Source organism: Mugil cephalus, chromosome 10, assembly GCF_022458985.1.
Source record: "Mugil cephalus isolate CIBA_MC_2020 chromosome 10, CIBA_Mcephalus_1.1, whole genome shotgun sequence".
Taxonomy (NCBI): Eukaryota; Metazoa; Chordata; class Actinopteri; order Mugiliformes; family Mugilidae; genus Mugil; species Mugil cephalus.
Window position 1 is genome coordinate 9,843,083 of NC_061779.1, and position 26,957 is coordinate 9,870,039.

The 26,957-nt window shown below is 46.2% G+C and overlaps 1 protein-coding gene across 3 annotated transcripts; it reads left to right on the forward strand.

The window, feature by feature from the left end:
• On the forward strand, window positions 1–26,310 carry slc1a2b (solute carrier family 1 member 2b). 3 transcript variants are annotated; one of them, XM_047596891.1, is made up of 11 exons: window positions 1–234; window positions 16,275–16,414; window positions 18,048–18,200; window positions 18,429–18,679; window positions 18,768–18,915; window positions 19,508–19,634; window positions 19,873–20,106; window positions 20,212–20,406; window positions 21,971–22,105; window positions 22,218–22,485; window positions 24,262–26,310. In XM_047596891.1, the coding sequence occupies exons 2-11, from the start codon at window positions 16,285–16,287 to the stop codon at window positions 24,331–24,333; spliced, it is 1,713 nt and encodes a 570-aa protein (XP_047452847.1). In that variant the 5' UTR covers window positions 1–234; window positions 16,275–16,284; the 3' UTR covers window positions 24,334–26,310. The 3 variants fall into 3 exon arrangements, with proteins under 3 accessions (XP_047452847.1, XP_047452846.1, XP_047452848.1); XM_047596890.1 differs by lacking the exon at window positions 1–234 and adding an exon at window positions 13,654–13,933; XM_047596892.1 differs by lacking the exon at window positions 1–234 and adding an exon at window positions 13,656–13,933 and having other exon boundaries at window positions 22,218–22,406.
• The last annotated feature ends 647 nt before the right edge of the window (window positions 26,311–26,957 follow it).

The window sequence follows — 26,957 nt, forward strand, 5'->3', positions numbered from 1 at the left end:
AGTAAAGCGCCGAAGAGTGAGGTGAGGCAGAGCTCATTCAGTGGGATCGTTGAGCTGCGGAGCTCCTCGGATTTTACTGACAGAAAATCCCTCTGTTTGGTCTGTGAAGCGCTCCTGTCCTGGACCGTGGTGCGCTCTGCAGCTCCCTGAGGCTGACCCTCTCTGACTCGGATGAGACGAAACCCTGCGAGGGGACAGCACCAAAAACTTTTTTAATCGCGATTTGCAGCAAAGGTAAGACCGGTGCTCTGGCGTTCACTGCTGTAGCCTGTTAGAGCGAGATGGTGATGAAAGCGAATGGTCATGTTCTTCAATGCCTTGCAGCTTCAATGCGTCGATTATCGCCACAAGTTACAGGTAAACAAAAGCTTTAATTGGAAAATGACTGCAGGTGCACACGGGGGGTTTAGGCGAACAATTTCAAAATACAAAGTGGCACGCCGGTTTGCAGCTTTGCGTTAAATGTTTTGTTTTTTTGTTTTTTTCCTCCCCCGATTCTCACATCCCAGATAGACGATGGACATATTGGCAACCATCACTGTTAAAGTACAGGAGCGCCCAGCATCACACGTTTGAACAAAAGGGCTGCACGATCCCCCCCAGCAGGAACAGACGCGCACGCATTAAATGGAAGTGATAGATACACAGATGATACACGTGTACCTGGTCGTACACCAGTAATGGCAATAAGTGCCACGGGGGGAAATGTAAAAGAAGGTATTTTATCGAGACTGCAGCCTCGACCGCACTTTATTGGCAACGCTGGAGCCGCAGACCAAGGCGCTTTTTCCCCCCTTAATTCTCTGGCTGCTGTGTGTTCTTCTTATCCCCGTCAAAGCCTGCTCTCTGTGAGGCACACGGAAAGGCTGCATCTGCCCTCGCCTCAGCCAAACGCGCAACGCTCCCCTTGCCATTTAAGTGTTGTGCTGTGCAAAAAGTAAGTTGCTTCGGGCTGAAGGCGCATGGGAACAGTTGGACACTCAAGAGAAACGTTAGTGAGACACCAGTTGGGACTGACTGGTTTCACCGCACCTTCCCGTGTGCTTGGCAGTGATAGATGATAATAAATTGGGCAACAAGTTGGAGTTGCTCTTCCAGCTTGAGATCAGGCCAGACAAAATAACCAGTAACTGCTAAAAGACACGATAACCGTAGGCAGGCCATCAGAGAACATGTTTTTGACCATGCAGTCAGATTAATTCACAACTAAAACGGGACAACGAAGAAATCCAATAAGAGAGATTTTTATTTATTTGTGTGTTTTTTTTTCCATAAAAAGGAAAACCGAACGCCCTTTTTCTTTTCTACCTTACTAACGCCACCCACCCTTTGAGCCAATCCTTGCAGCTCTTTCCCGCTTTCATATTAAACGCATGCACGCACACACACTCACACGCACACACGGTTTTCCAACAGCACCATCAATGTCACCATGGAAACCAGCTCTCTTGGCAGCCCCAGCTGATTGCCTCCTGCGTTATTGGCTCCTCTTGGAGGAAACGCGTTACAGGGTGTGTCTGTGGACCTCGCTGTCCACAAAAATGTTGATGGATGACACCTGGAGAGGAGGCGGGGCTTCTCCTGGGGCCCAGGATGTGCTTGTAGGTTGGATTTTGATTGGCATTTTGTGAGCCAGGCACAGGTTGCATGGCATGCTCCTGCATTGTGTGGCGATGGTGGAACCTGGAGAAGCCTTGGCCTTCAGTGTGATTTGCCAGGAGAATGTGTAAAGGAAAGTGTCCATGCAGCTAATGCGTTTTGTCCCTCTCCCAGAGGCTGCTCCCGAAACTACTGCACTATGGCATTTGCTGCCTTACATGAATGAGCACCGCAGACATTCAGGGCAAGCTCACACATGCTGAAAGGCTGGATGAGTCATTAGATAAATCGGTTGTGGGGGGGGGGGGCATGAGCTTCTTTTTTGTGTTTGCTTTTCCTCCATATGCAATCATATGCATACGTTCATCATTGAAGAGGATGGGGGTGGGGATGGGAGGGGGTTACAGGCTGTGAAACACAGCCATGAGAAATGATTCACGTAAATGATCATTCGCGTCAATAGGAATCTGTTTGTGCACATCATGCAGACATTTAGCATTAATTTGCGCAGAAGAACATCATTAGAGTGGGAGAGTTTTATCCTGAGACTTAATCTGGCTCCATTAATTCCTTTAGGCTGTATTTGTAAGAAAATAACAATGCAAACCACATAACGTCTTGGGCGTTCGTGATTTATTGCACCCTGTTCTTGTAAATATCTAAATGATTTAATATTTTCTTATTATCATCTCAGTCTAGGCGGACTGGGTGGATAAAAAAAAATCAAACTGGTCATTAAATATTTTTTTTTTTAATCTAATCTTGTTTAGACATAATCTAAATTAACTGTGTGGGTTCCATATTGGGCTGTGCTTGGCTCAGACACACACACACACACACACACACATGAAAACAGGCATAGACAAGACAGTACCCTGCAGCATCGCTGAGCTTTGGATTGGAAGTGGATCGTGTCAAAAACTGAGAAACATCTGTGAAGATGTTACTTTAATTAGGGTAGACAACGCCAAGGTTCTCGGGGCAGGGTAGATGTTCACGTGAGCGCGCACACATACGCACACATAAACACATACACATAGGGGGAGGGTAGTTGCATGGGGGAAGCAGGCCAGGGGTGAATAATATGGAAGGGAAAAGGAAGTAATGGCACAGCGTCGAAAATCGATATGGTGACTAACCGATTGCTCCTCCCCTGACTGTTCACCACGGTGAAAATTAAATTTGACCAATTTATCTCAACAGTTTCATGGATTGAGTATCGTAGCATGTTGTGCTTGAGAATGATTACGGATGGTACTGACTGATAGATGGCCGGGAAGGGTCGACCAGATGGCAAACGAGCCCTCACCAGTGAGCAGGCACGAAGTGATTAAGAGGAAACTGCATTTTCGGTTTGCACTGTCCCGAAAAATAATCACGAGTTGAAATATGTACACGCAACGAATAGAAGGTGGCAACGTGGTCTTGTTTTCACGGCAAGATTTTATTTCAGCCCTTATACGCGAATGCAGATCGCACTGATCCGTGTTTCCGCTCTCTGCCATCTCACTATTTTCAGTCGCGCCTAGCTCTAGGGGGAAAAAATAAACAATTAATTCCAAGAACAATGTAGAAACACTTCGGTTTCTGCCAGGCAAACTGAGAATTTGCACTGCCAGAAGTGTCAGATAGAGTGGGAGAGAGTTAATATGTGGGAGTGACAGGAAGACAAAGGGACGGGGAGGACAGACAGTGAAACATAGACGTCGCTCTCCAGTCGTTAAGTAGATAAACGTCAAAAAGGATGGAGCGCGCAACCAATGAGGAGGGGCTGTTTTTCCCCGGAGTCATTTTTCTGTGAACAGACAACCCCTGTGCATGTCACTCACAGGTGACTTACGAGCGGCCGAGGCATGATGGTTGATCAGAGCCTTGAGAAGGTGATGACGTCATTGCCTGTTTCTCCCAAGAGGCCTCGCGATGACAAGATGAGCGCCAAGGTTTCACGAAAGGGCAGCGAAAAAACTAATGGAATGTTTGTGACTTTAAGCGGTGCTACAGGGAAAGGAATGCCCAATATGTCCCGACATGTATGGCTTCCTTCTTGAGTGAGGCAGCAAAACGCATCAGCCAAGCTTCAATAAATGCCCCGCCCCGGCTCCCGAAATGTGAACCTGGTGAGTGCACGTCACCTGTCAAACCTCTCCTGCAGCTTGGAAAGAGAAACCCTGATAGATGTGGTAGATGTGATAGAAAAGGGCAGTGGAACTAGAGGGAGTACGAAACAGGTGAAATGGACACTAGACCACAGCACGGGGACACCGACAGAGACGGGTGTGTGTGCTCTGTGTTCTCTGTGGTCTTACTGGCAGTCTGTGGCATCTAGCGCTTGGGTAATCCTCCTGGGAACACGGCGGAGCTGCCAAAGTACCATCCAGCTCCTCTTTTCAGCCGTTACCACCCTCATGCCCGTATATCTTTGTTTCTCTTCCGCACTTTCTCAATGCTCCTCTTCCACAGGGCTGTTCTTTTCATTACAGTGCCTCCTAATTGCCTTAATATCGCCGGTTTCATCCGTTTCCGTGCACCCTTGCACGCTCTTTTCCCATCACGGCCTTCTCATCCCCGTATCCCAGCTGTGCACCTTCCCAGTACATACAAGGAAGACAGGATTTGTTATTATGTTTGTTTGTTTTTTAGCTTTCGCCTGTAAAGTGAACGTTTCATTTCTCAGAGAGACCACTGAACCCACTGGAGCTTTTTTTTCCCATGGGGTTGACCAAACAAAGAGGTCCAGCTCCTTTCGCTTCTGTATGACTGCACAGGAACAGAAACGTAGGCGTTCACCAGCGAGACCGGTGCAGGGAGGCGAGGTGACAGGTCACTCCGCTGGCCGAGGCTCTTCTTCACAGCTTTGCTAGGAGGGAGTGTGGTTTAATGGACATCTATTGCATGGTAGTCGTTCATTTGATGTTTGGGTTTCACTGTGAAGCCAAAGAAGATCACAGTTTTGGACAGAGAGGTCAAGGAACCTATATATATGTAACTTGTAAGCTGCAATCATGACATTTATTAGATTTATTAGATCAGATTTGATTTTTATAGGACTAGTTTTTGTCCCATAAAACTTAAGGAGAAGGCCATGTGGGATTTTTTTTGTTCTGTCTCATCTGATACATAGAGGTCAAGGGTCATGGTTGGAGTAACCCACATGCGTCCCAATGTAACCAGCCCAGCTTCAGCAAGTAAAACATCTAGCATGATGCTATTAAATCTACTCCAGTTTACACCTTTAGTTTTCTTTTTGGTGTTTTTTTTTCTTCCTGACTCCTGATTCAGTCGATTCTCAATATCAGACATCAACATGCTGGCTCGGGGGGCCCCAGAGGGGGACTGAGTCACAGTTTACTGGTACAATGATGGCCTCATCGCTTCGCCCGCCCCTTCGCCCGCTGCCACTGTCCACTCGTCCCCTTCTTCTCCACCTCCCTGGAAAACCACCCACGTCCCATTGGCACCTGCTACATCGGAATTCAGGTCAGCAGAGGGGAGTCACGGAACTGCTCCGGGAGTGATTGGTAAAGGGGAGAGGAGGCAGGACGGAGGAGGAGGTGGTGGTGGTGGTGGGTGAGGGGGGTCTCATTTTTGTTTTGTTTTGTTTTGTTGTCCCTTCCTGGCACCAGAGACCATGCCGCGGCAAACAATCGGCCCATTGTGCGGGAACAAAGGAATCCTAATTGAAGCACATTAAGTGGTTTGTTCAAAACAAATAGAAGACTTCATCTGAACGACCGTCGCGAGATTCGGTCTGACAGGTTCACACTGGTTACGATTAACGGAGCTACCTCTGCTTTGTGCCACAGCGCTGTGAACTCTGACGTTTCAGTGTACCGCGCAGAAAGGGTTTTCTCCACAAAAATAGCCACCGATAATAGAGATATCACAAGACATGCCGATGGAGCGACTGAGGAACATGGTTCGTGGGAGCGGATCCATATCACAGAAAGCACAGGAGAAGCATTCAGAGGTTTTTTTGTGTAACTTCTGTTGAGCTTTTTGAAAAGTTGATTGTCGCTTGTTTAGCTGTTCGGGCTCCTCTGAGGAGTAAATCTTTCATGGCAGCTTAATTACAACGGCACAATTGGTGAATTGTAGAGAAAGAACATCGTTAAAGATGGTGAGTGGTGACAGAGAATGTGGCTGGATATGATTTCTTCATTTCTGAATTCACAGGGACAAACTCCACACAAAAAAATTTCAAACCTTAATGAAAAATCGTATCATTGCCCACTTCACCCGCTAGCCCTCCCAGTCTCACCCACCGTCCTCCTCTTTTGCCCCTTTTTACTATTCCACAAATCCTCAATTAAGTGCGTAATGGGGCCTCAGAGGCAGGTTTGTGTGCTTCTTTTGTTCAGCTTTGGGGGATCGGCCGGCATTAATGTTCCTCTCGAGTATGTAAATAGCCCGAGCTGTGGGAGCGCAAAGCGGAGCTGCCACTTGTCCGCTTAATCGCGGAGAGCTCCATCACTTTCGGACATTTTCGGGGAGCCAAAGCGGGACATGCATGAGAACTTGAGCGCCGAGTACAATGCCCACACTTGGAGGAGTAACCTCAGCACCCATGTCCGCCTCCCACTTCTTCCGGTATAGACCCCTCTCTCCTGCTTGCTCTCTCTTGATTCCCTCAGGACCCTTTGCTCTCGCCCCATCTACCCACCTCTCCCACTCCCCCCACTCCGCCTAAAAGGCTGCTGGCAGCGACCCTCGCTCCTCCCATTCGCACAGATCACCGACCAATCCTCCCTCCGCATGGGTGCTGCTCCCCACGGCTCGGCCTATCGCATCCCACCCCTACGAGCTCCGCTTCATAGACCCCGCGGTCCAGTTCTGTTTACCTCACCCACTCGTCCAGCGGAACACACAACAATCCCGTTCATTGCCTGTTTGTCAGCCCCCTTTTCAGAACCAAAAGAGGAGAATGAGGGAGGGAGGGAGGGAGGGAGGAGGGGGGTGGGGGGTGGGGGGGTCGCGAAAACAAAAAAACAGAGGAAACAATTAAGTTGCCCCTCCTCCCCATGAACCTTGTGGTAGCGGTTTCCCAGCTCTAGATTCTGTGAACTAACTTGGAGGCCTGTAAAGTGGCCCATTATTCTAGTAGGGGTGGCATGTTCCAAGAGCGGCCTGCCTCAATGGGCGATGAACACAGAGAGGGTTTTGTTGGAGCGTTTTGGCTCGCCACATTATGCACTGGTTAATTAGGAGCTGTATCTATCTATCCATCTATCTATCTGTCTATTGATATGTTTTATATAGATTTCTCTTTTCCACATCTACCCCGACATCCCCGGGAATCCCTCGGTTCCTCTCAGAGCGCGGGGATTACACCGATCCAGGGTTTCTTCGTGGAATTTGTACGCCTCAAATCTCCAACTGAAAGGGGCTTTAACATCCTTAGAACACTCTAAGATGTGTGTACTCTAGGGATTTGGCTGTGGCTGCGATCAAACAGCGGAAATGTGTTGAAAAATGCTTTCGCCCGGAGGCTTTTAATAGTGATTGACTGCGACTATACACAGGCTGTCATAATTAGGCGGCGGAAAGAGAAAAAAAGAAAAAAAAAAGAAAAGCCTCCGCGAGTGCGGCGTTCCCTCTCCGTGGCATTCCTTCGCTGCCTGCGACTGAAGAAATATTTACATAGTTTGACAAAGTGCGCGGTGAATAATGACGTGGGAAAGAAAACAACAACAATGGTGAGGCGAAGTTTTCCCTGCGGTTTTGCAACCGCAAAAGCCTGTGCGTCAGGTATATGAGGAAAAAGCTCCTCCCGGTGCATGCGCCCCGACGTGATTCTGAATGTAACTGTATTAGTGCAGTGGTCCTGAAAGGATAGCAGCCGAGGTGCCTGCAGTGAGCTCACAACACATCCTCACTTTCTGCTCGCTCAAACAGAAACCAACAATTTTACTTTTTTTTTTTTTTTTATTTCAGCCTTTATCTTTGATTTGATGCATCACACCAGGTTTTCATGCTGCACGATGCTGACAAAACGCAGACGTTGCTGTAAGGTTGTAAAGCGCAGACGGATAAATTCTTTGCGGGGATGTTGCAATAGTGGCGACACAGCGTATACGTGTGATTAGACGGCAGGAGAAAGGGAAGCGGAGACAAAAAGGTGGGAGGGACAGTGTGACAGAGGTACTGTCATGAGCAAGAGATAAGAAGAAGAAGAATAAGTAGAAGGGAGAGACTGACAGCTCTGTCACACTTCTCTGCTCTCCTGATATGCTTTACACGTCTTTTGATGATGTGTGTGTGCGTGTTTTTTTTTTTTTTTTTTCCCTCCAGTTCGGACACACACGCAGGTCCCAGGTTGACGATCAGGCGTTATTGAGACCTAACCCTTATGTAGGCCACGTCTGCATATTTACAGTAATGAGCAAAATCGGGAGTTAGCATATGGCGCATATCCAAGAAGCGTGTCTTGAACCAAACGATACTGGATGGATGTCAAGGAATTTTCCGATGCTTGGTTTTGCTGACATTAGAGTACAGCTGCCGCATCTTTTTTACATCTTCCCATTAAAAGGGAGTTTCTCCTTACCACCGTCACCTTCGTGATTCCTCTAGAGGTTTCAGGCCGGCTTTTGTAAAGCGAACTGAACTGAATTGAATCTGTAAACCACACTTTATTGCTTAATTCTACAAATGGCTTAATGCGCCTTATAGTTAGCGGAAAACATGCAACATTAGGAGAGGTGTGTGACTGTGTGTGTGTGTGTGTGTGTGTGTGTGTGTGTGTGGATGCTGGGCATGGCTCGCTGATGTAATGAGCTGTGTGCATGTGTGCAGGAATGCCCTTTCTGTCAACACTGCGGGGTGGTGTGAGGAGAGCCGGCCATGGCCGCCGCTCCAGGCTGCGCTCGGTCCCTACAGACCCCAGTCTTTAATTAGCCAGAGAACATCCATCCTCCTTAGTCCTCTTATTGGCAAATCCTGAGTGAGACTGTAACCCACCCCCCCAACACACACACACACACACACGCACACACACACACACACACCTCCTCCTAGCGCACATCGCGGGCCCGGGCCAGCAGAGATCCATGATCACAGATGACAGTGCAATATTTCGCTTGTGTGCACCGCGCACCCAAATGCACGGGAGCGCCGTCGACTTATTTAAATGAGAGAGTGTGTCAGGTGAGCCTAGTGATGTATGAAACGTGATTTGCGCAGTAATCCCATTTCACGGGGCCAGCTGCCCCCGACACAGATGTGAGCTCCTCATGTATCCACCGATAACCTGATAACACATGAGCCCCCCCCTTTACAGTAAATAGTATTCCCCCCCACCCCCCCACTTCAGGTGATTGCTTTAATCTGCCCACTCCGCCCTCACTTATTTTCTCATCCGTTTGCCATTCCTTTGTCTCCATCCTTACCTTCGTCGGGCCACGCCTTCCCTTTTTACACCCCCCTTCCACTTTTTTTTTCTGTTCCCCCTCCCCCATACATTGTTACTCATCTATCTTTATGTGGCATTCTTGCCGTTTCAACCCTCCCACCCTCCCCTGTCACCCCCTTCTCAGCTCCCAGCGATGTAGCGAGTATACATATAGTGGTGGTGGTTGTAGTAAGGAGGAGGAGGGGGGGTGTGGGGGTGGGGTGGTCCTGCTTTACTGGCTGATTTAATGAGCTCCTGTGGGGATCGGACCACAGCCATCAAAAGCCGTGTGCCGCTATACAGCAAGTTCTGCTGAGCAGATGCGCCTCCGCTAATGATTTTGCCGGAGCGTCGTGCACAGACAGCGTGTACACAGCGGTGGCTGTAGGAGGAGAGGCGTGAGAGATGAGTAGTGCGTCTGGGCCGTAGGTGTGTTACCCATCATCCGATGGGGAAGGCGCAGTAGGAATAGCTCACATTGCTGTGGATGATCTTCTTTTCCACTCCGCGGGCCGTTCATCTGTAGGCAGCTGTAGGCAGAGTGATGGGGGGTTGGGGGATAGGGGATACCGGGCAAGCGGCAACGAAATCCTTTTGGTTTGCAGATTAGGAGAACCCAGCTCAAAATGTGGTATCAGAGTTAAGACTCTTACGATATAATGGAGGGGGGATGAGGGTCGTAAAAGCTGAGATGATGATGAGCTTTCACATTAGCTCGCGTCCAAACGGCGAGGTACGCTGCGCTCGAAGTGGGATGCCGCCAAACTTGACTCCGATATCAGAATCAGAATCAGAAAAAAAAAAAAAAAACTTTATTTATCCCAGAGGGGCAATTAGGAAGATATCTGTATTGGAAGAGACACTTGGGCAGACGAGCCTCAGTAATGACTGCTTCATTATGGGCACAAAGACTCGCGCTATACAAAGGGAAACCTTACAGTATACTGAAGAAGAGGCTCGTATGGTTCAGTCATGCACTGCCTGTAAATTATAACAGAAAAAAAAGTGGAGAATGCGTTTCCTGCCTCAAGCCTTTCGCAGTTTAATTCATCATCTGTATGTGACAGATAACACTCTGGACACTATGTCTTTTTCCGTCTTGTATACACCTTTTTTTCAATTCACTTATTTTTATAATTCTGTAAATAACGTGTTTTTCCTGTTATATATAGTACGTATGGTGTTGAGTGCCTGTACATTGCTGCTGCAACGGTGATCTATCTATCTATCTATCTATCTATCTATCTATCTATCTATCTATCTATCTATCTATCTATCTATCTATCCATCTATCCATCTATCCATCTATCTATCTATCTATCAAACAGGCTTCATTGGGCGTTGCTCTGTGAGATATCGGTGGTCATCAGTTAAAGACAAACCTCTGATTCTAGCGGTATGTGGACTGGTGTGAAAACGTCTTTATCTGACTACAGTTTTTTAGAATAACATAGCCAGGTAATCTTAATAGAAGTCACGGGTATGTTAACCTTCATTGTTAGCTGTGATAAAAGCAGATACTTCAGGGCTTAAAAGTCAGTTTGTGCTACAACCAGAAGCTGTGTCTCTGACCGTGGTACTGAACACCTGCCCTGCACTCCTAGTGCTTCAAGAACTGCCCTTCTGAGTCACTGCACGGCTGATGTATTGAAGGGGTCAATATTACATAATACGTGGCCAGAACAAAATATTTACAGCTGATATTTACAGCATTTGTAACATAAGCTTTAAAGATATTTTCAACCACAAAATTGTTGTTTTATGCATCGGTTCAGAACATGATGTCTTTAGACGTATACTGCAACGCTATATTTGCTCTAAATACAACTGTAAAATGTATGAGGTCATAGGTTCATGTCCTTTGACACTGGATCTCCGTTCATTGATCAGATATTCAGCTCAGTCCGAATGACAGCGAGTGACATGTAACTGACACTGGCAAAAGTGCCGTCCTTTTGGGCTCTAAGCCAGTCCCTGATCACTGTATTCTCAAGGCAGGGGTCACTTGGAGGAGAGTCAATGGACTCGCTGAGTGAGTCCGTGCACTTGCACGTTTAAATTAAGGACAGAGAGTCGGGTCAATATGTGCGGACGAGGAAGCGCGCAAGCAGAGATTAAATTTGCAGATCAGAGGCAGAGATGAAGCAGAGACCAGAGATACATATATCTTTTTTGCTGTCTTTAAATATTAGTTTCCAAAGAGTGAACTGACTAGGAAGCAGTCGGTATTTGTCACCGAATCTTTTGCTTTTACACCCTCGCCATCTATCACTGGATGCATTCATCCCAACAGCCATGTAGGGATACATAAATGAGAGGCACGGAGTGACAAAGCTTCCCTTTCTTCATATGCTGGAATTTATCTCCCAATTCCTATGCACGGCACAACCTGAAGTGTTTGCTGAGAGCTTCCCTTTTTTTTGGAGGGGGGGCTGTTGAGGCTGTTCACAGCTCCTAGGCAGCCAGTATGTGTGAGCCCGTTTCTTCCCACTGTAATGCAAGTGTCTATGAGGCCCAGAGGGGACGGATATATCCGGAACCTGGCCCGGCTCCAGTTGTCTTTACCTCGCAGCATAATGTGATGCACCAATCATGAGAACGGGCATCGGGCCCCTCGAGGGACCAGTGGGAAACTTGCATTCTCATTTACGTCTCCCTCTGTGCGATCGCATGGGCCACATCAACCTGAATTAGACAAGTGTAACCACAGAACCGGCTGATTATTATGTAAGCACTTGTTATGAATGGCGGGGTGGCATGGTATGGCGAAGCGTGGGACAGTAGCTCAGTAATTAAGCAGCAGCGTCTCAGTAATTTATTTGCACGCGAAGTATATTTACCTCCAGTTGACGACGGATAAATTGCATCTTATTTCTCTGCTAATCCTCACTCCGTCTTTATACATTATGTTTAGATAGTGTTCGGGCACGTTTTGTGTGTTCGTGTGCTGGGTGTGTGTGTGTGTGGCTGTGAGCTTCCTCTTCCCCCTTCATCCCCTTCTCTCTAAGCCACAGAGTGTTGCTAGGACAACCCCTCGTGGTCCTCGCTGCATCGCGGCGGCCCTCAATGCCAGCACTCAGGGAACCTCCTCGCACTGGGAAGGCTGCATAAAATCGGGATAATCGCCGTCGATTATGGGACACAATGGGCCGCCGCTTCTGAAAGATTCATTCATCCTGGAAAAAGAGACTGTGGAGGGGGGAAAGAGAAAGGGGCGCCTTGGTCCCTCCGCTGCTCTCCCACGGTGGGCACAGGCATGACATCAGTGGCCTGAAAGAGCTGGCATTCTGGACATGCCCACCGCCCTCCCTCCCCGCTATACCCTTGCGCCCCCCCTCCCTTTCGAACCCCCCCCCCCTCCTTCTTCTTTTCTCGCCCCTGCCAGTTTGGATGCACCGCTTGGCCGCCCGAGTTGGGGCCACTGCCACTGTTTGCGTGCGAAACAAAGCCCCTCAGAAGGAAGAGAGAGGAAGCGGAGAGCTTCACATGGTACCAGCCAAGAGCAGGGATGGCTGCCTCGGCCTTCCCCACGCAGGCCCCTCATTTGGCTGAGAGTCGCTGGTGTGACCCCGGTACCCCCTCTTTTCCCCTAGTGTCCCTCTCACTCCCCCGTGTAACCCCTTCTCCTCTGTCCTATCCAACGTGCTCTCATCCCGCAGAATGCACCCCTGTCCCGGAGAGAGAGAGAGAGCCATGCGAACGTGTATGACATGTGAAGGGATTTAGGATGAGTGATTTCTCATGACACAACCTTTGCAGGCAGAAATGGCATTCCTCCTGCTTTTGTTGCGCGGCCGGCCGTTTGTTTGAAGAGGAAATAGCTTTCCAACACATTTCCCTAATTAGAATAATGTGATGCTGCTCAATACGTTGCGAAGTCCCATGCTGCTGGGAGACTAGCAGGAAATCAGCGTGACGCCATCCTCGCATGAATCACTTAGGTCACTTGTGCTTCAGAGTCCGGCGCTTTGGAGTTGCACTGAATAGCGCGTAAATCTATATGTTGAATTGACGCGCAGGCCTTATTTTGTCTTTTGAATGAAACGAGCAGTCTCTGGAATATGCGCATATCTGCGTATTGTGAGGAAGCCGCACAATACACGCTCCCTCGGCCGCGGAGAGCGGTAAACGCCGACCTCTCATCTGCTCTCCACCAGGATGACCCTAAAGCTCCCAAACAGCAGCATTACGCACGCTAAATCTTCCATCCATCCTTTGTCGTTTAGCCTCTGCTCTGAAAAAACGGGCTACTCACAAAGCTCTGCTGTCCGCACTGTGCCATTAGCGGGCATCATCGTGCTCATCTCCAGCAGCCTGGCCTCTCTATCGCGCCACCCGTGGTAGTGGATGGGTGGATGAGGCTCGGAGCTGGCTCTCTGGGGGGATTACAGTGACCAGGGAAGGAAAGGTCCCTGAGGGATTTGACTCCTAAGCTCAGATATAGACCCCTCCCTCCCTTTCTTCTTTTCTTTCTGCTTATCTATGTACTCATATGTTTGTTGCCTGTATGTTTATGTGTTTATGCGTGTGTAGCTGGTTATGGGAGTTGTTACTGTCGGTGGTGGAGTCAGGGGGTGGGCGCTGAGGGGAGGTTGGTGGGGGGGGGGGGGGCCGTGGGGGGAGGGGGGGTGATTGCAGACATCAGGATGGGGCAATTCAGGATGGCTATGACTGGGTCCATCGTCTGGACTGCGGCTGTGACTTGCTCCTCTCTGGATGCTTCGGATGACTTGGACAGCTGAGAGTGGCTAGCTGTCAGCAGAGCTCTGGTGTGTTCCAGCCGCTGGCTGTGCCCGGGACCCTGTCTGCTGACATCTGGCGACATATTTTGGATGGAGCGGTCGTGATCCGGCTCAGACGTCCTTGCGCTGATTCGCTCTTAAATACCAAAGACTGGAGATTCGATCCTGGTCCACGTACATAGCACTTACCTCAGCTCGAGATGAAGTGAGTACTCTGCATTTAGAGTTTTAGACACTTCAGCACCTTTTAATTTTTCTCTTCTCCTCTCCCCACGCCGCTTACCGATTAGTAAGTAAAGCTCAAACAATTTGATTCGAGTGCAAAAGTAAGTGTGAAAGAGAATAAGGAATGATCCCTAAAAGGTTCCCATCTTCTAGGTGTAGCTTCGTTCAAGCTTTTGCTCATTCCTCGTGGCTTTATTGTACTGTAATTCAATTAATCTGACTAAACCCTCAGGCCAGATTAACCGGTTCAGAGGATGATCCCGTTAGAGACAGAATGTGTGTGTGTGTGTGTGCATTTCTAAATGAACATTTTAATGTTTCGGTAACACTTTCACTGTGATTTACCGTTGTCTCTGCATTCACTGTTTCTAAAAGAAGCAGGTCAGACCCATTTAATTCTTAGACTGATGTTAATCAAAATGATGTATAGGAAGAAGAATCTTCCATCCGGTTTAAAATTATCCTGTAAGAGATATATATATAGAAAAACACACTGCTATTTCCCTTTAGTGTGCATTATATAGTTCTCCCATTGCCCCTTTTCTATGCATTTTAATATTCATCTATCAATGAGTCACATAAACCAGCGCTCTCATCTGTCTCTGACTTGGCGAGGGATGTGCTAATGAGAGGATCGTGACGGAGTATCGCCTGCTTCCTCCCTTACTGCTAAAAATAATGAAACGGAGGGTGAGAAAGGAAAGGGGGGAATTCAATTAGCAGCTCTCATCACTCTTGTAGAACGGGGTTAGGCTCAGTTTTATTCCTGTGCATTTATTTCCAGAGATTTACAGATCCCTCCTAGTATTAAAGAGGTGGAGTGTAACGAGGACGCCGTTTGGCTGCTGTTCGCGTGTTATTTCTGCATTTCACACTTCACTTTGAAACTAATAGGAGGAGATGGGACCGGTCCATCTGTGTGCCTGGAAGCTGACCAGGTGGTCTTCCTATAGCCGAGCGATACACAAAGCTGGGGGAGGTGTGTGTGTGTGTGTGTGTGTGTAGAACTAGTGACTACTTCCACAACAAACAATAACGCCATAAAGGGCCTTTAGGTTGCAAGAAACTTCTCCAACTATTGACCTGAGCTTCCTTTCTCGCGCCCTTGATCGGCTGTAAAGAAAAAAAAAAAAAGGATAAAAGCCACTTGACTGCCACCATGATTAATAACTCTGAAGTATTTTGACTTCATAGCTGACTACGGGGGGGGGGGGGGGGGGTTCGAGGAGAAAGGAAAATTAACTCCACCACCGACGCTTCCATTTGTGTGTTTTAGGCCATGAACCCCAGGGGTGAGGTGAAAGGTCGGAGTCACATTATTTCCTCTTTGCCCGCTCTTTGTAATCCATCACACCGGACGTTTTCACGTCCGTATCGGGGGATGAATAGCAGACACAGGACATTTTTATTTCCTCGTAGACAAAAGGGATGTCAAAGCCAGTCCGACACTTTGATATACTGACCCTTCAGCTTGTTTCAAAGATGCTGTGGTGCCTCCCACCCCACCCCATTTTTTTCCTTTCTTCCTCTTTCCCTGACAGAGTTATTGAACACCTGCCTAACTGGCATGTGACAGACACAGCTGGCTCCCATCTCGCTAACAAATTCATTCACACCTCGACGAGTACGGCAGGAAACTCCTCTGTTTTGCCTGTAATGGGAAATCACTTTTCAGCTTTCATTCAGCTCTCTTTCAATCATCTAGCCTTGCTACAAATGCGTGCGAGGCTTTGAGTGGTTCTAAAAAGTGCTCCCATGTTGTCATAACCGAGAGAAAACAATTTGGTCCAGTTTTGGTCACTTTCCTGTTTTGTTTCCTCACGTGTCTGCCTTAAGGGTTGCCCAGATTTACAGAGGATTACTGTTGGTGTTCATCTATTCTCTCAAACAGTTTTTGAAAGTATGAAATATGCACAATGAGCTTTTAATGAAGCGAACTAGAGACGCTAACTTTTCTGAAGTGTGGCCCCCAAGGGCTGGGATGTTACAAGCCCGTATTCAGCTCCCATCTGCTGGATGCTATAGAAACCGTGAAGAGTGTCGGGAGTGACAGCTTGGCAACACTTGAATGCCTTACATTTTCACCACGCGCGGTCTTCTTTTTAACTTCATAAATACATCAGAGCGATCTGTTTTCAGTACGCGCTGCGGAGCCCTCACAGAGGCTCGTTCTCACGTCGGCCCCACATGATGGAATATGACCGCGCTGATGAATGACGGTGCGCGGCCAGGAGTCATTTTTATTTACGAGGTTTGGTTTTGCACGTAAACAGTCCATTTTTTCATGTGTCCTGTTTTTTTTTCTCCCTTCTCTGTCACAGTGCCAACAGTATGCCTAAACAAGTGGAGGTGAGGATGCACGAGAGTCACCTGGAGCCCATTGAGGCCAGGCCCCAGTCGAAATGTGCCAAAATCTGCTCCAAACTGTTCAAGAACCTGCTGCTCACGCTCACCGTCCTCGGTAAGACGCACCTCATCGCTGCTTCTCCCCTCCCCCCCTTCCTTCCTCTTTACCTCCAGGACCTAATAAAAATGATGATAAAAAAAAAGCACTGCATGCTAAAAATGGACACAGACAACCGTTGAGCTCGGCCTCCTGTTAACTCAGAGCTCGGTCATGCAGCTCGCTTGCAACGCGAGGAGGAGATGCCATCTGTGCTAAGCGTACCAGACAGTGAGATGACTGGGTGTTCTGACCTTCCCCAGCTCGGTGCCACCTGTTGCTGTCAGTCGCTCTGTGCAGCACCGGACACCCAAACAGCCTCTGGTGGTGCGGGAAAAGTACTGAGATCGTAGCAGAGGCTCACTGCGCTGCAGGGGAAGATTTAATGAAAAAAGGAAAGGGCACGGAAGCAGTGATGCCGTGTCTAGTTAGGTCCTGAATTAGATTTGTTAGACCAGCATGTATTTTATTTATACTTTGCTGCGTCTGAGGGCTCAATTGTGGTTACACAATTGACCTGAACCTTAAAAAAAATGAACATGCAGGCGTGTATTTATTTAATTTCTTTTTGTATGTCGCTAATATGGCTGCGAGCATGTGTACATCTCACGCCGCATGGCAGGACTCTCACTCAAGCAAGTGAGCCAGCATGATCATTGATCATCTGTCATTTGGTTCCTGAATGGGAACTTGCAAGCGGGGCCAAAGAGAAGGCACAGGAAATCGGGGGCCTTCCAAAACCATTGGATGTGCAAAATCCACAGGATGTGTTGCTAGACTGGGGGATAGATTGAAAAAAAAAAAAAAAAAAAAAAAAAAGCTGGGGGGCTTTTGATTCCAGTCTGTGTTATTAAACAGTATATCGGGCTGTGATATCTTTGGCAGAGGAAGTGCAGCCCCAGGGGATGTTGGAGTTTTGTCTGGCTTTACACAGACAGATGCAGAGGGCAAACATCGGGCCTGGTAGGCAGGAGGCCGGGGGCGTCAGAGCACACAGAGGTCACCGTTATTTTCTGACGGGGGCCGTGTGTGGCAAGGAAAGAACTGCGAATGAGAGAAGACCTTATGTTTCAAAGGGCCAGCCAGGGTTTTTTTGTTTTGAGGAGGAGGAGGAGAAGGAATCAGAGTTTTGGATTGTCACAGTTTTCAGGTTCCTACAGCGTGGGGGGGCAATATAGCACGGAGGCACAGAATGAGCCTGGAAATATTATTACCGTGTCTCTCTTTTCTTCATGTTGAAACATCTCGAGTTTGCAGAGATTACAGAGGCTTCACAAGGAATTCTGACATGCTGTGTCCTCCCCCATGCTTCAGAGAAAGCTGATCTTAATCCTCCATGAGCTTTACTATCTCTTAGCTGGTTTCTTTTTTATCTCCACAACACACCGCCCTCCTTAAGTAAGTGTGTAGCAGACAGGCTCTCGCACATCTCTGAACTGATAAAGCTTGGGGAGGGGGCAGTTAATAATTAAAATCATTATGGAATAACTTCATTGTTTGAGTACAAACTCTTAGCAAAGATCCATTTGAATGATTTCATTTTGTGGCGTTTTATTCACATTGTGACTGTTTTTATTCCAGGTGTAATCTTGTTTTGCGATAAAACACTTCTTACTTTCTTTTTTTTCCCCCCACCACACTCTTTCTTCAGGTGTGATCCTGGGAGCCGTAGCAGGGATGCTGCTTCGCGTCGCTTCCCCGATCCACCCAGATATCATCATGGTGATCGCTTTCCCCGGAGACATCCTGATGAGGATGCTTAAGATGTTGATCCTGCCACTCATCATCTCCAGTTTAATCACAGGTGCGGCCGGGCCGTCCACAATCCAGTACATTAAGAATACCGGACATCTGAAGTGATTTTCTGTTGTCCTTTGCATTTTAAATGTTTAACACTCGATAGTGGTGAGGAGTCAGTGCACAGTCCAGTTTAAACATAATGCACTATCTATCTACACCTCTCTCATACCTCCTCTCTCGCGTCTCATTCCACACAATTTTGAGTCGGTGATCTTTCTTGTTTTGGGCGCAGGTCTGGCCGGCCTGGATGCCAAATCTAGTGGGCGCCTCGGCACCAGAGCTATGGTCTACTACATGTCCACCACTGTTATTGCTGCTATCCTGGGAGTCATCCTGGTGTTGGTCATCCACCCCGGCAACCCCAAACTGAAGGAGAATCTAGGCGAGGGCATGAAAAATGACGAGGTGTCCAGCTTGGATGCCTTCTTTGATCTGATCAGGAACTTGTTCCCGGAGAACCTGGTGCAGGCTTGTTTCCAACAGGTAAGGGTCAAAAAGGTACAACCTTAAGCTGCCGTTAGGTTACAAAAGAAAACAATAAAGAAATGCACGGATGCGTCTCTTACTCCAGATCCAGACTGTCACAAAGAAGGTGGAGGTGATCGTTGAGGAGGACGTCAACGCCACCACCATGGAGGGCCTCGTGGCTAACATTACCAAGGAGCCCCAGTTCATCATCAAAAAGTCACTACAGTTCAAAAGTGGCATGAATGTTTTGGGTATGGAACAATTATTCTGAGTGGAAACACGCAAAGCTCTGTACAGGAACCACTGACATTAAAGTCCCCATGAAGCATCTAGTAGGGTGCAGTTGTACTGTTGTGTTTCTGAGTCCTGAGTAAAAACAGAGCCGCTCTCCCTGAAAAACTCATTCTGCTCTGATTACTCCACTCCAATGGCTGCTTTTACACGTTCCAGCCGAGAACCAAAGCCGGCAGTGCTGCTGCATGAAGGAAAGCTGCGAAGGAAGGGAGGAATGAACAAAAATATTTTGCTGGATCCAAAATTCTTACTTTGATTTCATGTGGACTTTAAAAGACTATGAGTATTAAGATGGCTACTCCTGTCCCCATACTTAGGCATACTGCTTTGAGCTAAATACTAATATGCGCGTTGTTATGCTAGCAAGGACAAAGCTAACACGCTGATGCATGCGTATTCTTTTTAGCACATCTTGGTTTACCCTTACCCCATTCTAGCATTTCGACAGCAAATGAGTTATAGCCTCTCATCTCCTCATAATAATCCCCTCATGCTGTGTTCACCTAACCCTTTCGACACTCTTGATATGCTTATGATTTTCTCTCACAGGTCTGATTGGTTTCTTTATTGCATTTGGCATCTGCATGGGCAAGATGGGGGAGAAGGCCAGACTCATGCTTGAATTCTTCAATATCCTCAATGAGATTGTGATGAAAATTGTCATCATGATCATGTGGTTCGTATCATTTAAGATACCTACTCATTCATCCTGAAACCCATTTGAGTCAGGGATAACTTTGTTTCGTTTATGGCAAGTTATCTCTCAAGCCATAATGACATTTTGTCTATCTTTTTTTTTTTTTTTTTGAAAACGCCATACCATGTCAAAGAGAAGGTGTTGCCCTGACAACATCTTTGCCATCTGTATCCAAAGTAAATTTAAAGCAGTAACACAAGTTTTTCCATTCTATCAGGTACTCTCCGTTCGGTATTGCCTGTCTGATCTGTGGCAAGATCATCTCCATCAAGGACCTGGAAGTTGTGGCCAGGCAGCTGGGCATGTACATGGTGACCGTGATCATTGGCCTCATCATCCACGGAGCAATCTTCCTGCCTAGCATTTACTTTGTTATCGTCAGGAAAAACCCCTTCACCTTCTTCATGGGTATCTTCCAGGCATGGATCACTGCCCTGGGGACAGCCTCCAGGTCAGCACCAGAAGGAATGGATGGGTGACTTAATATGGGTTAATATTTAAAACATAATTTTAAATGCATAACGTAATTTTTTTTCCCCCCCGACTCTTCGACCAGTGCCGGCACACTGCCCGTCACCTTCCGTTGTCTGGAAGAGAATTTGGGTATTGACAAAAGAGTCACTCGATTTGTGCTCCCGGTCGGTGCCACCATCAACATGGACGGAACCGCTCTGTATGAGGCTGTGGCTGCCATCTTCATTGCCCAGATGAACGGTATCCACCTTGACCCTGGTCAGATTGTCACCGTCAGGTCAGAAAAGGCACTTTATACTTTATACTTAAAATACATAATATTCGCTTGCATTAAAAAGAAAGCAGCATGGTTGCAGTTCACCGTGAGGAACGTTTAGTTCTGTGTGTAATATCAGTATCACGTAGAGATAGATGACTGAGCACGCCATCATAAATCAGCAGTTCCTGGATGAGAACAATTATCTCAAATAGAGACTGTAGTCTGAGTTATTATCAGTCGTGGCAGTAAGATTTGTAATTCCTGCTGTTTAAATAGAGTTTAAATGTAGCCCAGCATTTGCAATTCAGCAAACACAGCTCTTAATAAGTGAGGTAACAGCGTAGAGGAATTTAACAGCGAGCAGAAAGACCTGTGCTGTGTCTCACAGCAAATTTACTCCACACGGAAATGTCTCGGGAAATGTTTATGTCGACAAGAAACCACTGAAACGCTGTAACACGCACAACGGCCTGTGGGTGGCGCTCTAACCCACCCACACAATGAAACATAAGAAGAAATAGAGTATGCGTATAAGTCATTTACTGTATATACTGTGGACAAATCCATCATGACGTCACCCATTGGATTCTGAACCTCAAAAATGAAGCTCAAAGTGGGCAGAGCCATGTTGGATGAGCTTTACTCCGCCCACATTCGGATACTCCAAATATGGACATGAGGATCGTGTTGGGGTGGAGCTAAAGCAGCCTGCACATTGAGACATGCTCACTCAACTCTCTGCTACCTGCTCAGACTACCACTTGTCACTCAAAGCGGGAACGCCCTCAATAATGTAGAATTTTAAATCTTAATAAAAAATAAACAAATGTGTTAGGAAAAAAATCACTCTCCTGTACAGTTGTCATGAATACTGAAATAAACAGTTGAGGTTGTAAACATGTTTAATATCGCTGTAAAGTTGGACTTTTTAACATGGGGGTCTGTGGGGATTTGCTATCTTTTGGAGCCAGCCTCTAGTGGCCACTTGATAAACTACAATTTTTTTTGCACTTCCGCATCAACAACAAAAATATTTGGCATATATTCCCGTCTCCCTGTGGATAGGTCCTTAGAGAATAAATAAACCACCAGGAGATAGTAACAGGTACCAGTGGCACGTCCCTGGGTAAGCAGCAGGACAAACTCAACTGACAGCTTTCACACACACGCATACAAACGCCAGCCACTTGCTCTTTTGTCAAGTATTCATAACACACTTTCCCAAGTGCTCGTCTCATGGTGGAGCAAGTGGAGGACAGATAACCTTAAACTCTGACATTTTCATGGCATATAAATCCATAAACTCTCAAATTAAACATCCGATCTGTCACATTGAAACCTCACTTCACGAATGATGAAGGACCCACTCTGGTGCTCTTCAGTCATTGCTCTTTTACACAAGCACCGTAGAGACTTAAAGCCTTCGCCTGTGGCTGTGAGGTGCAACGATTCCACGTTGGCTGGTGTCTGAAAAGGTGCGGCGGCGTGACGAGTAGGGTTTTTGGAATATGTGTAACAGCGCAGAGTAAGGTATAAAGAATGTGATGAAGTGCTGCCTTTTTTTGTGTGTGTCTTCCTGCAGTCTGACAGCCACCTTGGCCAGTGTTGGGGCTGCCAGTATTCCCAGTGCCGGCCTCGTGACTATGCTGTTGATCCTGACTGCTGTAGGCCTGCCAACCCAAGACATCAGTCTGCTGGTTGCTGTTGACTGGCTGCTGTGAGTTCGATCAAGCAAAACGTGGTGTTCATCTGCAAATCCCTTTTATTCCTTTTACTTTACAAATAAAGCATGCAAAACTATCTTCCTGTCCGGGTTTTTCTCCGCGCAGGGATCGATTCAGGACCTCCGTGAACGTGGTGGGCGACTCCTACGGTGCGGGCATTGTGTACCACATGTCAAAGGCTGAGCTGGACGAACTGGATGCGCACACGGCCAAAACCGACGACATCGAAATGATGACGAAGACCCAGTCCTACTACGACGACATGAAGAACCACCACGAAAACAATTCCAACCAGTGCGTCCTAACCGAAACCGCTAGCACTGATGCTACTACCGCCACTGCTAACAATTCTGTCGTAGTAGATGAGTGCAAGGTACAATTAATGCCTACGGACATAGAGACTTGCATATAACCCTCTCTTCCGCTGCATGCTCACCCCGCACCTTCGCTTGAGTCTTTTTATTTTACGCGTTTCGTCTTCGTGGCACTTTGTCAATCCACGACTGCTGTTTTTGCGTCAGATGCATGTGTGTTAATTCCTCTGGAATAGCAGCTTTTGTGTTGAACGTGCTTGCAAAAAAGTGAAACCTCATCTTCACAAATGAGGAACAAATCAGCTCTCCCTTCACAGTTAACCTAATCTGATGACTGCAGCCTGTTGAGGACTGGCTCCAGCTCAAAAGCCGGAGCCAGATAATCCTCATAATGACTCAAAGGAATTATTTAGCAGCCCCCACATCTATCAAAAGTTCGCATTTACCCAAACGCGCCTCGATGAAACATCTTTCTCTCGAGGCGTTTATGTGATTGTTTTCTTTTTACCCGCCATAACGTACGGCAGCGTGATTCCTTCTGCGTTACATTAAAATATTCATTTAATAGTTTGAAAGGTTTGTTTTCTGCCGTTTCCTGTAGGATTTAAGAGACAGACATGGAAGTGTTGCAGCTAATTAGCAGCTCACACATTCATACCTACACCCATCCACCACATACTGTCAGTAACACTTTCGCTGCCGGCGTTTTTATTTATTTATTTATTATTTTTTTGCCATCTTGACACCTTCTATTTCTAACTGTGTTGTGAAATCGAGAGCTTCGAAGTGGCTCCCGTAACGTGAAACATAATGCACTTTGAATCGTGACACTGAATGTGCTCCGGCCTTTTAGAATAATACATGGGAGTTCAGAGGGCTTGCGCTCCGGTACACGCCCCGACGGGGAAAGGTCTGCTGATGAGCCTATTCATTTATTAAAGGAGGAGGGCTGTTGCCTAGCAACGCCAGGCAACCTGTCACACGGGCAATCTGTCCGTACAGGAGGAAAGTTATATCCTCCTATCCTTCGGTCTCCATTTATCAACGCACATTTACATACAAATGTGACACAAAGGCTCGCTATTTCCAGTATCGCCCATGACACGGTTCGATTTCTTTCTTCTTCTTTTTTTTGTTTTGCCTGTGAATCCTGTGACTCTTATCCCTAACCCCAAATGCAAACCTCTGTAGTGTGCTTGTGAAAAACTAGCTAAAACCTAACACTGCACCCACCTTGTAGTGTTAGTAGATTGTTTTCATGCAATGTTAATATTTTGTCGTCATAATTTATTCTTTTTTTTATTTTCCTCATTGAGGGTGTGGTCATCATCACAATTTTGTGATCAGTTCCAATTTTAGTAAGAAACTCCCTTCTTAAGGACTTCCATATGCATGTTCACCACCATCAGTGGTTGTTCAGGAGTTTCTTATATAAATTTCGAATTCTGCAAATAAGCAATACTGTCATCTGTGAGGCCAAAGTACCGTAACTATAAAATGATTTAGTAAGTAAGAGAATGTTAATCTAAATTATGTTTTTAATCAACTTGTGGCTGGATAGATAAATTCCCCCTTTGGTGGCTAAGAATAAATTGGGCTCTGTACTTCTTCATAAGCCTTATAAGCCTCATTATTAAGTCAGATTGCTTTGCTGAAACCGAAAATACCATCTCATAAGTGGGAACTGCATCAATTAATGCAATGATATCACAAACCAAAGTTTAATATATATATATATATGAACTGTATTTTGTCATTGTTGTTGTTTTTTTAAATGTAATTGAACCTGTGCCTTGGATACACTGTTTTAGATGTCCATGCCAACTTGCTTGCAGGTAACCTCAGCCACTAACGGCTCTGCTGCGGAGTGCACGCTTGTTGAGGAGGAGCCATGGAAACATGAATAATGGCAGCACAGAGATCCCCTGCTCCTGGGCTCCACAAGCTTTCCTATCCGGTGATAAAAAAAAAAAAAAAAAAAAAAGAAGAAAAAAAGAGTGAATGAAAAGTCACATGAACAGAACTACTAATTGTTATTATTTTTTTTTTACATAGTTTAGTTTTCTTTTCTTTATTAGTCCCTTTAAAGTTTTTTTTTTGTAACTGTCTACCTGACTGATTTATAATACTAATTCACTTAACCGTGAAACGATAACAGAGGTATACCTCACCTGTTAGAGCTCAGTTATGTCCTGTACAGCAGATACTTGCACAACATTCTTCGAGGCTTGGGGGGAGAGGGGGAAGGGGAGGTAAGGAGAGGGTTAGATAAGCTATATGTTAGCAATACATTTATACGTAGAGAGAAGACGTGGCCGCGCGGCGTGGGGACGCGCTGAGACCATCTTCCAAGTTCCATAAAGGTGATTCATTATTCTAATACCGGATCACGAGTGGGAGCTGGAGCGTCAGTCAAAACAGCCGACGTAATTTATACCTGAACTTCCCTGCTTTGCAGCCCCCGCCAGTAGCAAGGCGCGCGCAAGCCGCTGCCATTTTATTTTTCTTCTCTCGTCTAAGAACGCGGTTATATTTAAAGAGCACACTGTCCAGTATTGGCCGCTCTCCCTGAGCTCTTGCAAATTGATGAAAGTGTAAAATGAGAACATGAAGAACCACACTCGAATCACAAAGCACAAAAAAAAATATATACAATAGAGCCCGTTATTTTTTTATATATATCCGCCATTTTGCTTTCCCTTTTCCTTTCTGTCCATTGTGAAGAAAAGGGACTTTTTTCTGTGTGTCACCGGATGAGTGAGACGAGTAAAAACCAATTTCTGTGTGTGTGATGAAGAGAGAGAGAAGAAGAGATAGGGTTAAAAAAAAAACAACAAAAAAACATGACCAAGTCAACTACAGGGACCAAACAGGCAGAAAGTCAGTGAACCCACAAAGGCCTTTGACCGCCTTAACGTCACTTGCAACACATTTGTACGTTTCCTGACATTTCTAAGTTTTTGTTTTCACGATAAAGCCTCAAAACTCAATGCTAAAAACTGCCATAAGTACAAAACTTCAACACCCCCGACCCCTCCAAAACAACTTACAGTTTTGATGCAAATTTAAAAGTACTTCCACAATTCCATTTACAAAGACGATTTACAAATGAAAAAAACGGATATGCCTGAATAAACCATAGCACAGATAAGTGATTAGGTAGAGCACAATTAAAGATAAAGAGCACAAATGAAGCTAAGACGCCAATACGGTTGATTTTTGAGTGTCGACATTGATCGTACTTAAAAGAATAAAACAAAAAGAAAGAAAGAGAGCAAAAGACACTCAGGCTTGTATGTTTACTCCTTTAACAGGGAAAAAAATCTAAAATTTTAAAATGTTTACTTGCTCACCGGAGCTTCTCACAATGTCACAAAAAAAAAGGCCTTCAGAACAGCACAACGTTTAAAACCTTTTGATTAGAAGTGAAATTGTCCACGTTCCAGCGGTTTAATGATCCCAGCATCCGAAAGCACAAACACAGATATTATTGAACACTAAAAGAAGCACACGAAATGAATCGCCAGAGACATTTAAAATAGCGATAATGATAAAAAAAAAAAAAGCTTCTCAGACAGATTCTTGGCTTCGAACAGAGACAGATGATCGACGGAACACTTTTTCGGTGGTAGAGGCTCGCCAGCTTCCTGTTTAGCCAGACCTAAAAAGGGAAAAACAATATATGTTTGCCGCCAGAGCTCAAGACTGTTTCTACAAACCCTAGATGCTGCAGCCGTGTGTCCATATTACCGAGAAGGCATTTCAAGGAAGCTCAGAGCAGATCAGTGGACACACAGGCGTTATTGCCAGAATGTCGCCAACTATCAGGCGATAAGATCATAATATCCTCACAGAACCAAATTACTTTTAAAAAACAACAAAAACACACAAACTAAGCAGGACTGCTGGCTGTTAATCTTTGTTTCGTTTGTTTTTAGCTTGCGTGAGTGAAAGGCTTCTGTGATGCGAGCGTGGATTTGATTTTTCTTTTCTTTTTTACGTATCCTTCTCTCTTCTCTTGTGCATTTTCATTTGCGCAGAACGACAACCTTGTCTTAACGAAGGTGTTCGCTTCAACACAAACGCAGATTAAAGTAACATGTAGGGAACGTAACATGAGTTTTTAGTGCAGCACTCTGTCCTATAGTTTTTTTTTCTTCTCCAAGCTAACAGAAGCTTTGACACTTTGCCCGCGTGAACACACGATACCAGTATCTTTTTTATTTTTTTTTTTTTCGCCCCCAAACACACACACACACACACAAAATGCAGACACTCTGTTGAAGCTCACTCCTGTTTGTAATTGTAACCAGCGGGCTGCGGAGTACTGACACCCTATCAGGCTCTTTAGGCCTCATCTTTTGATCCTGTGACCTTCGGGAAACAGCAAAATAGCTAAATGAATAAATAAAACAATCTCCACGTACGGAGATAGATCGCAGTGTCGCCGATGGGGACTGAGCGTTGGACCGCTGTCGTGTTCAAGCTCACAGTTTTAGAAGCATGAATAAAAGGAAATGCTAATTATTTT

What these genes read in the sequence shown, in the direction of transcription:
- slc1a2b (XM_047596890.1), top strand. An exon ending in GCTCACGCTCACCGTCCTCG is followed by an intron (nt 16,415 to 18,047) that starts GTAAGACGCACC and finishes CTCTTTCTTCAG; the next exon opens with GTGTGATCCTGGGAGCCGTA. An exon ending in TCGTAGTAGATGAGTGCAAG is followed by an intron (nt 22,486 to 24,261) that starts GTACAATTAATG and finishes ACTTGCTTGCAG; the next exon opens with GTAACCTCAGCCACTAACGG.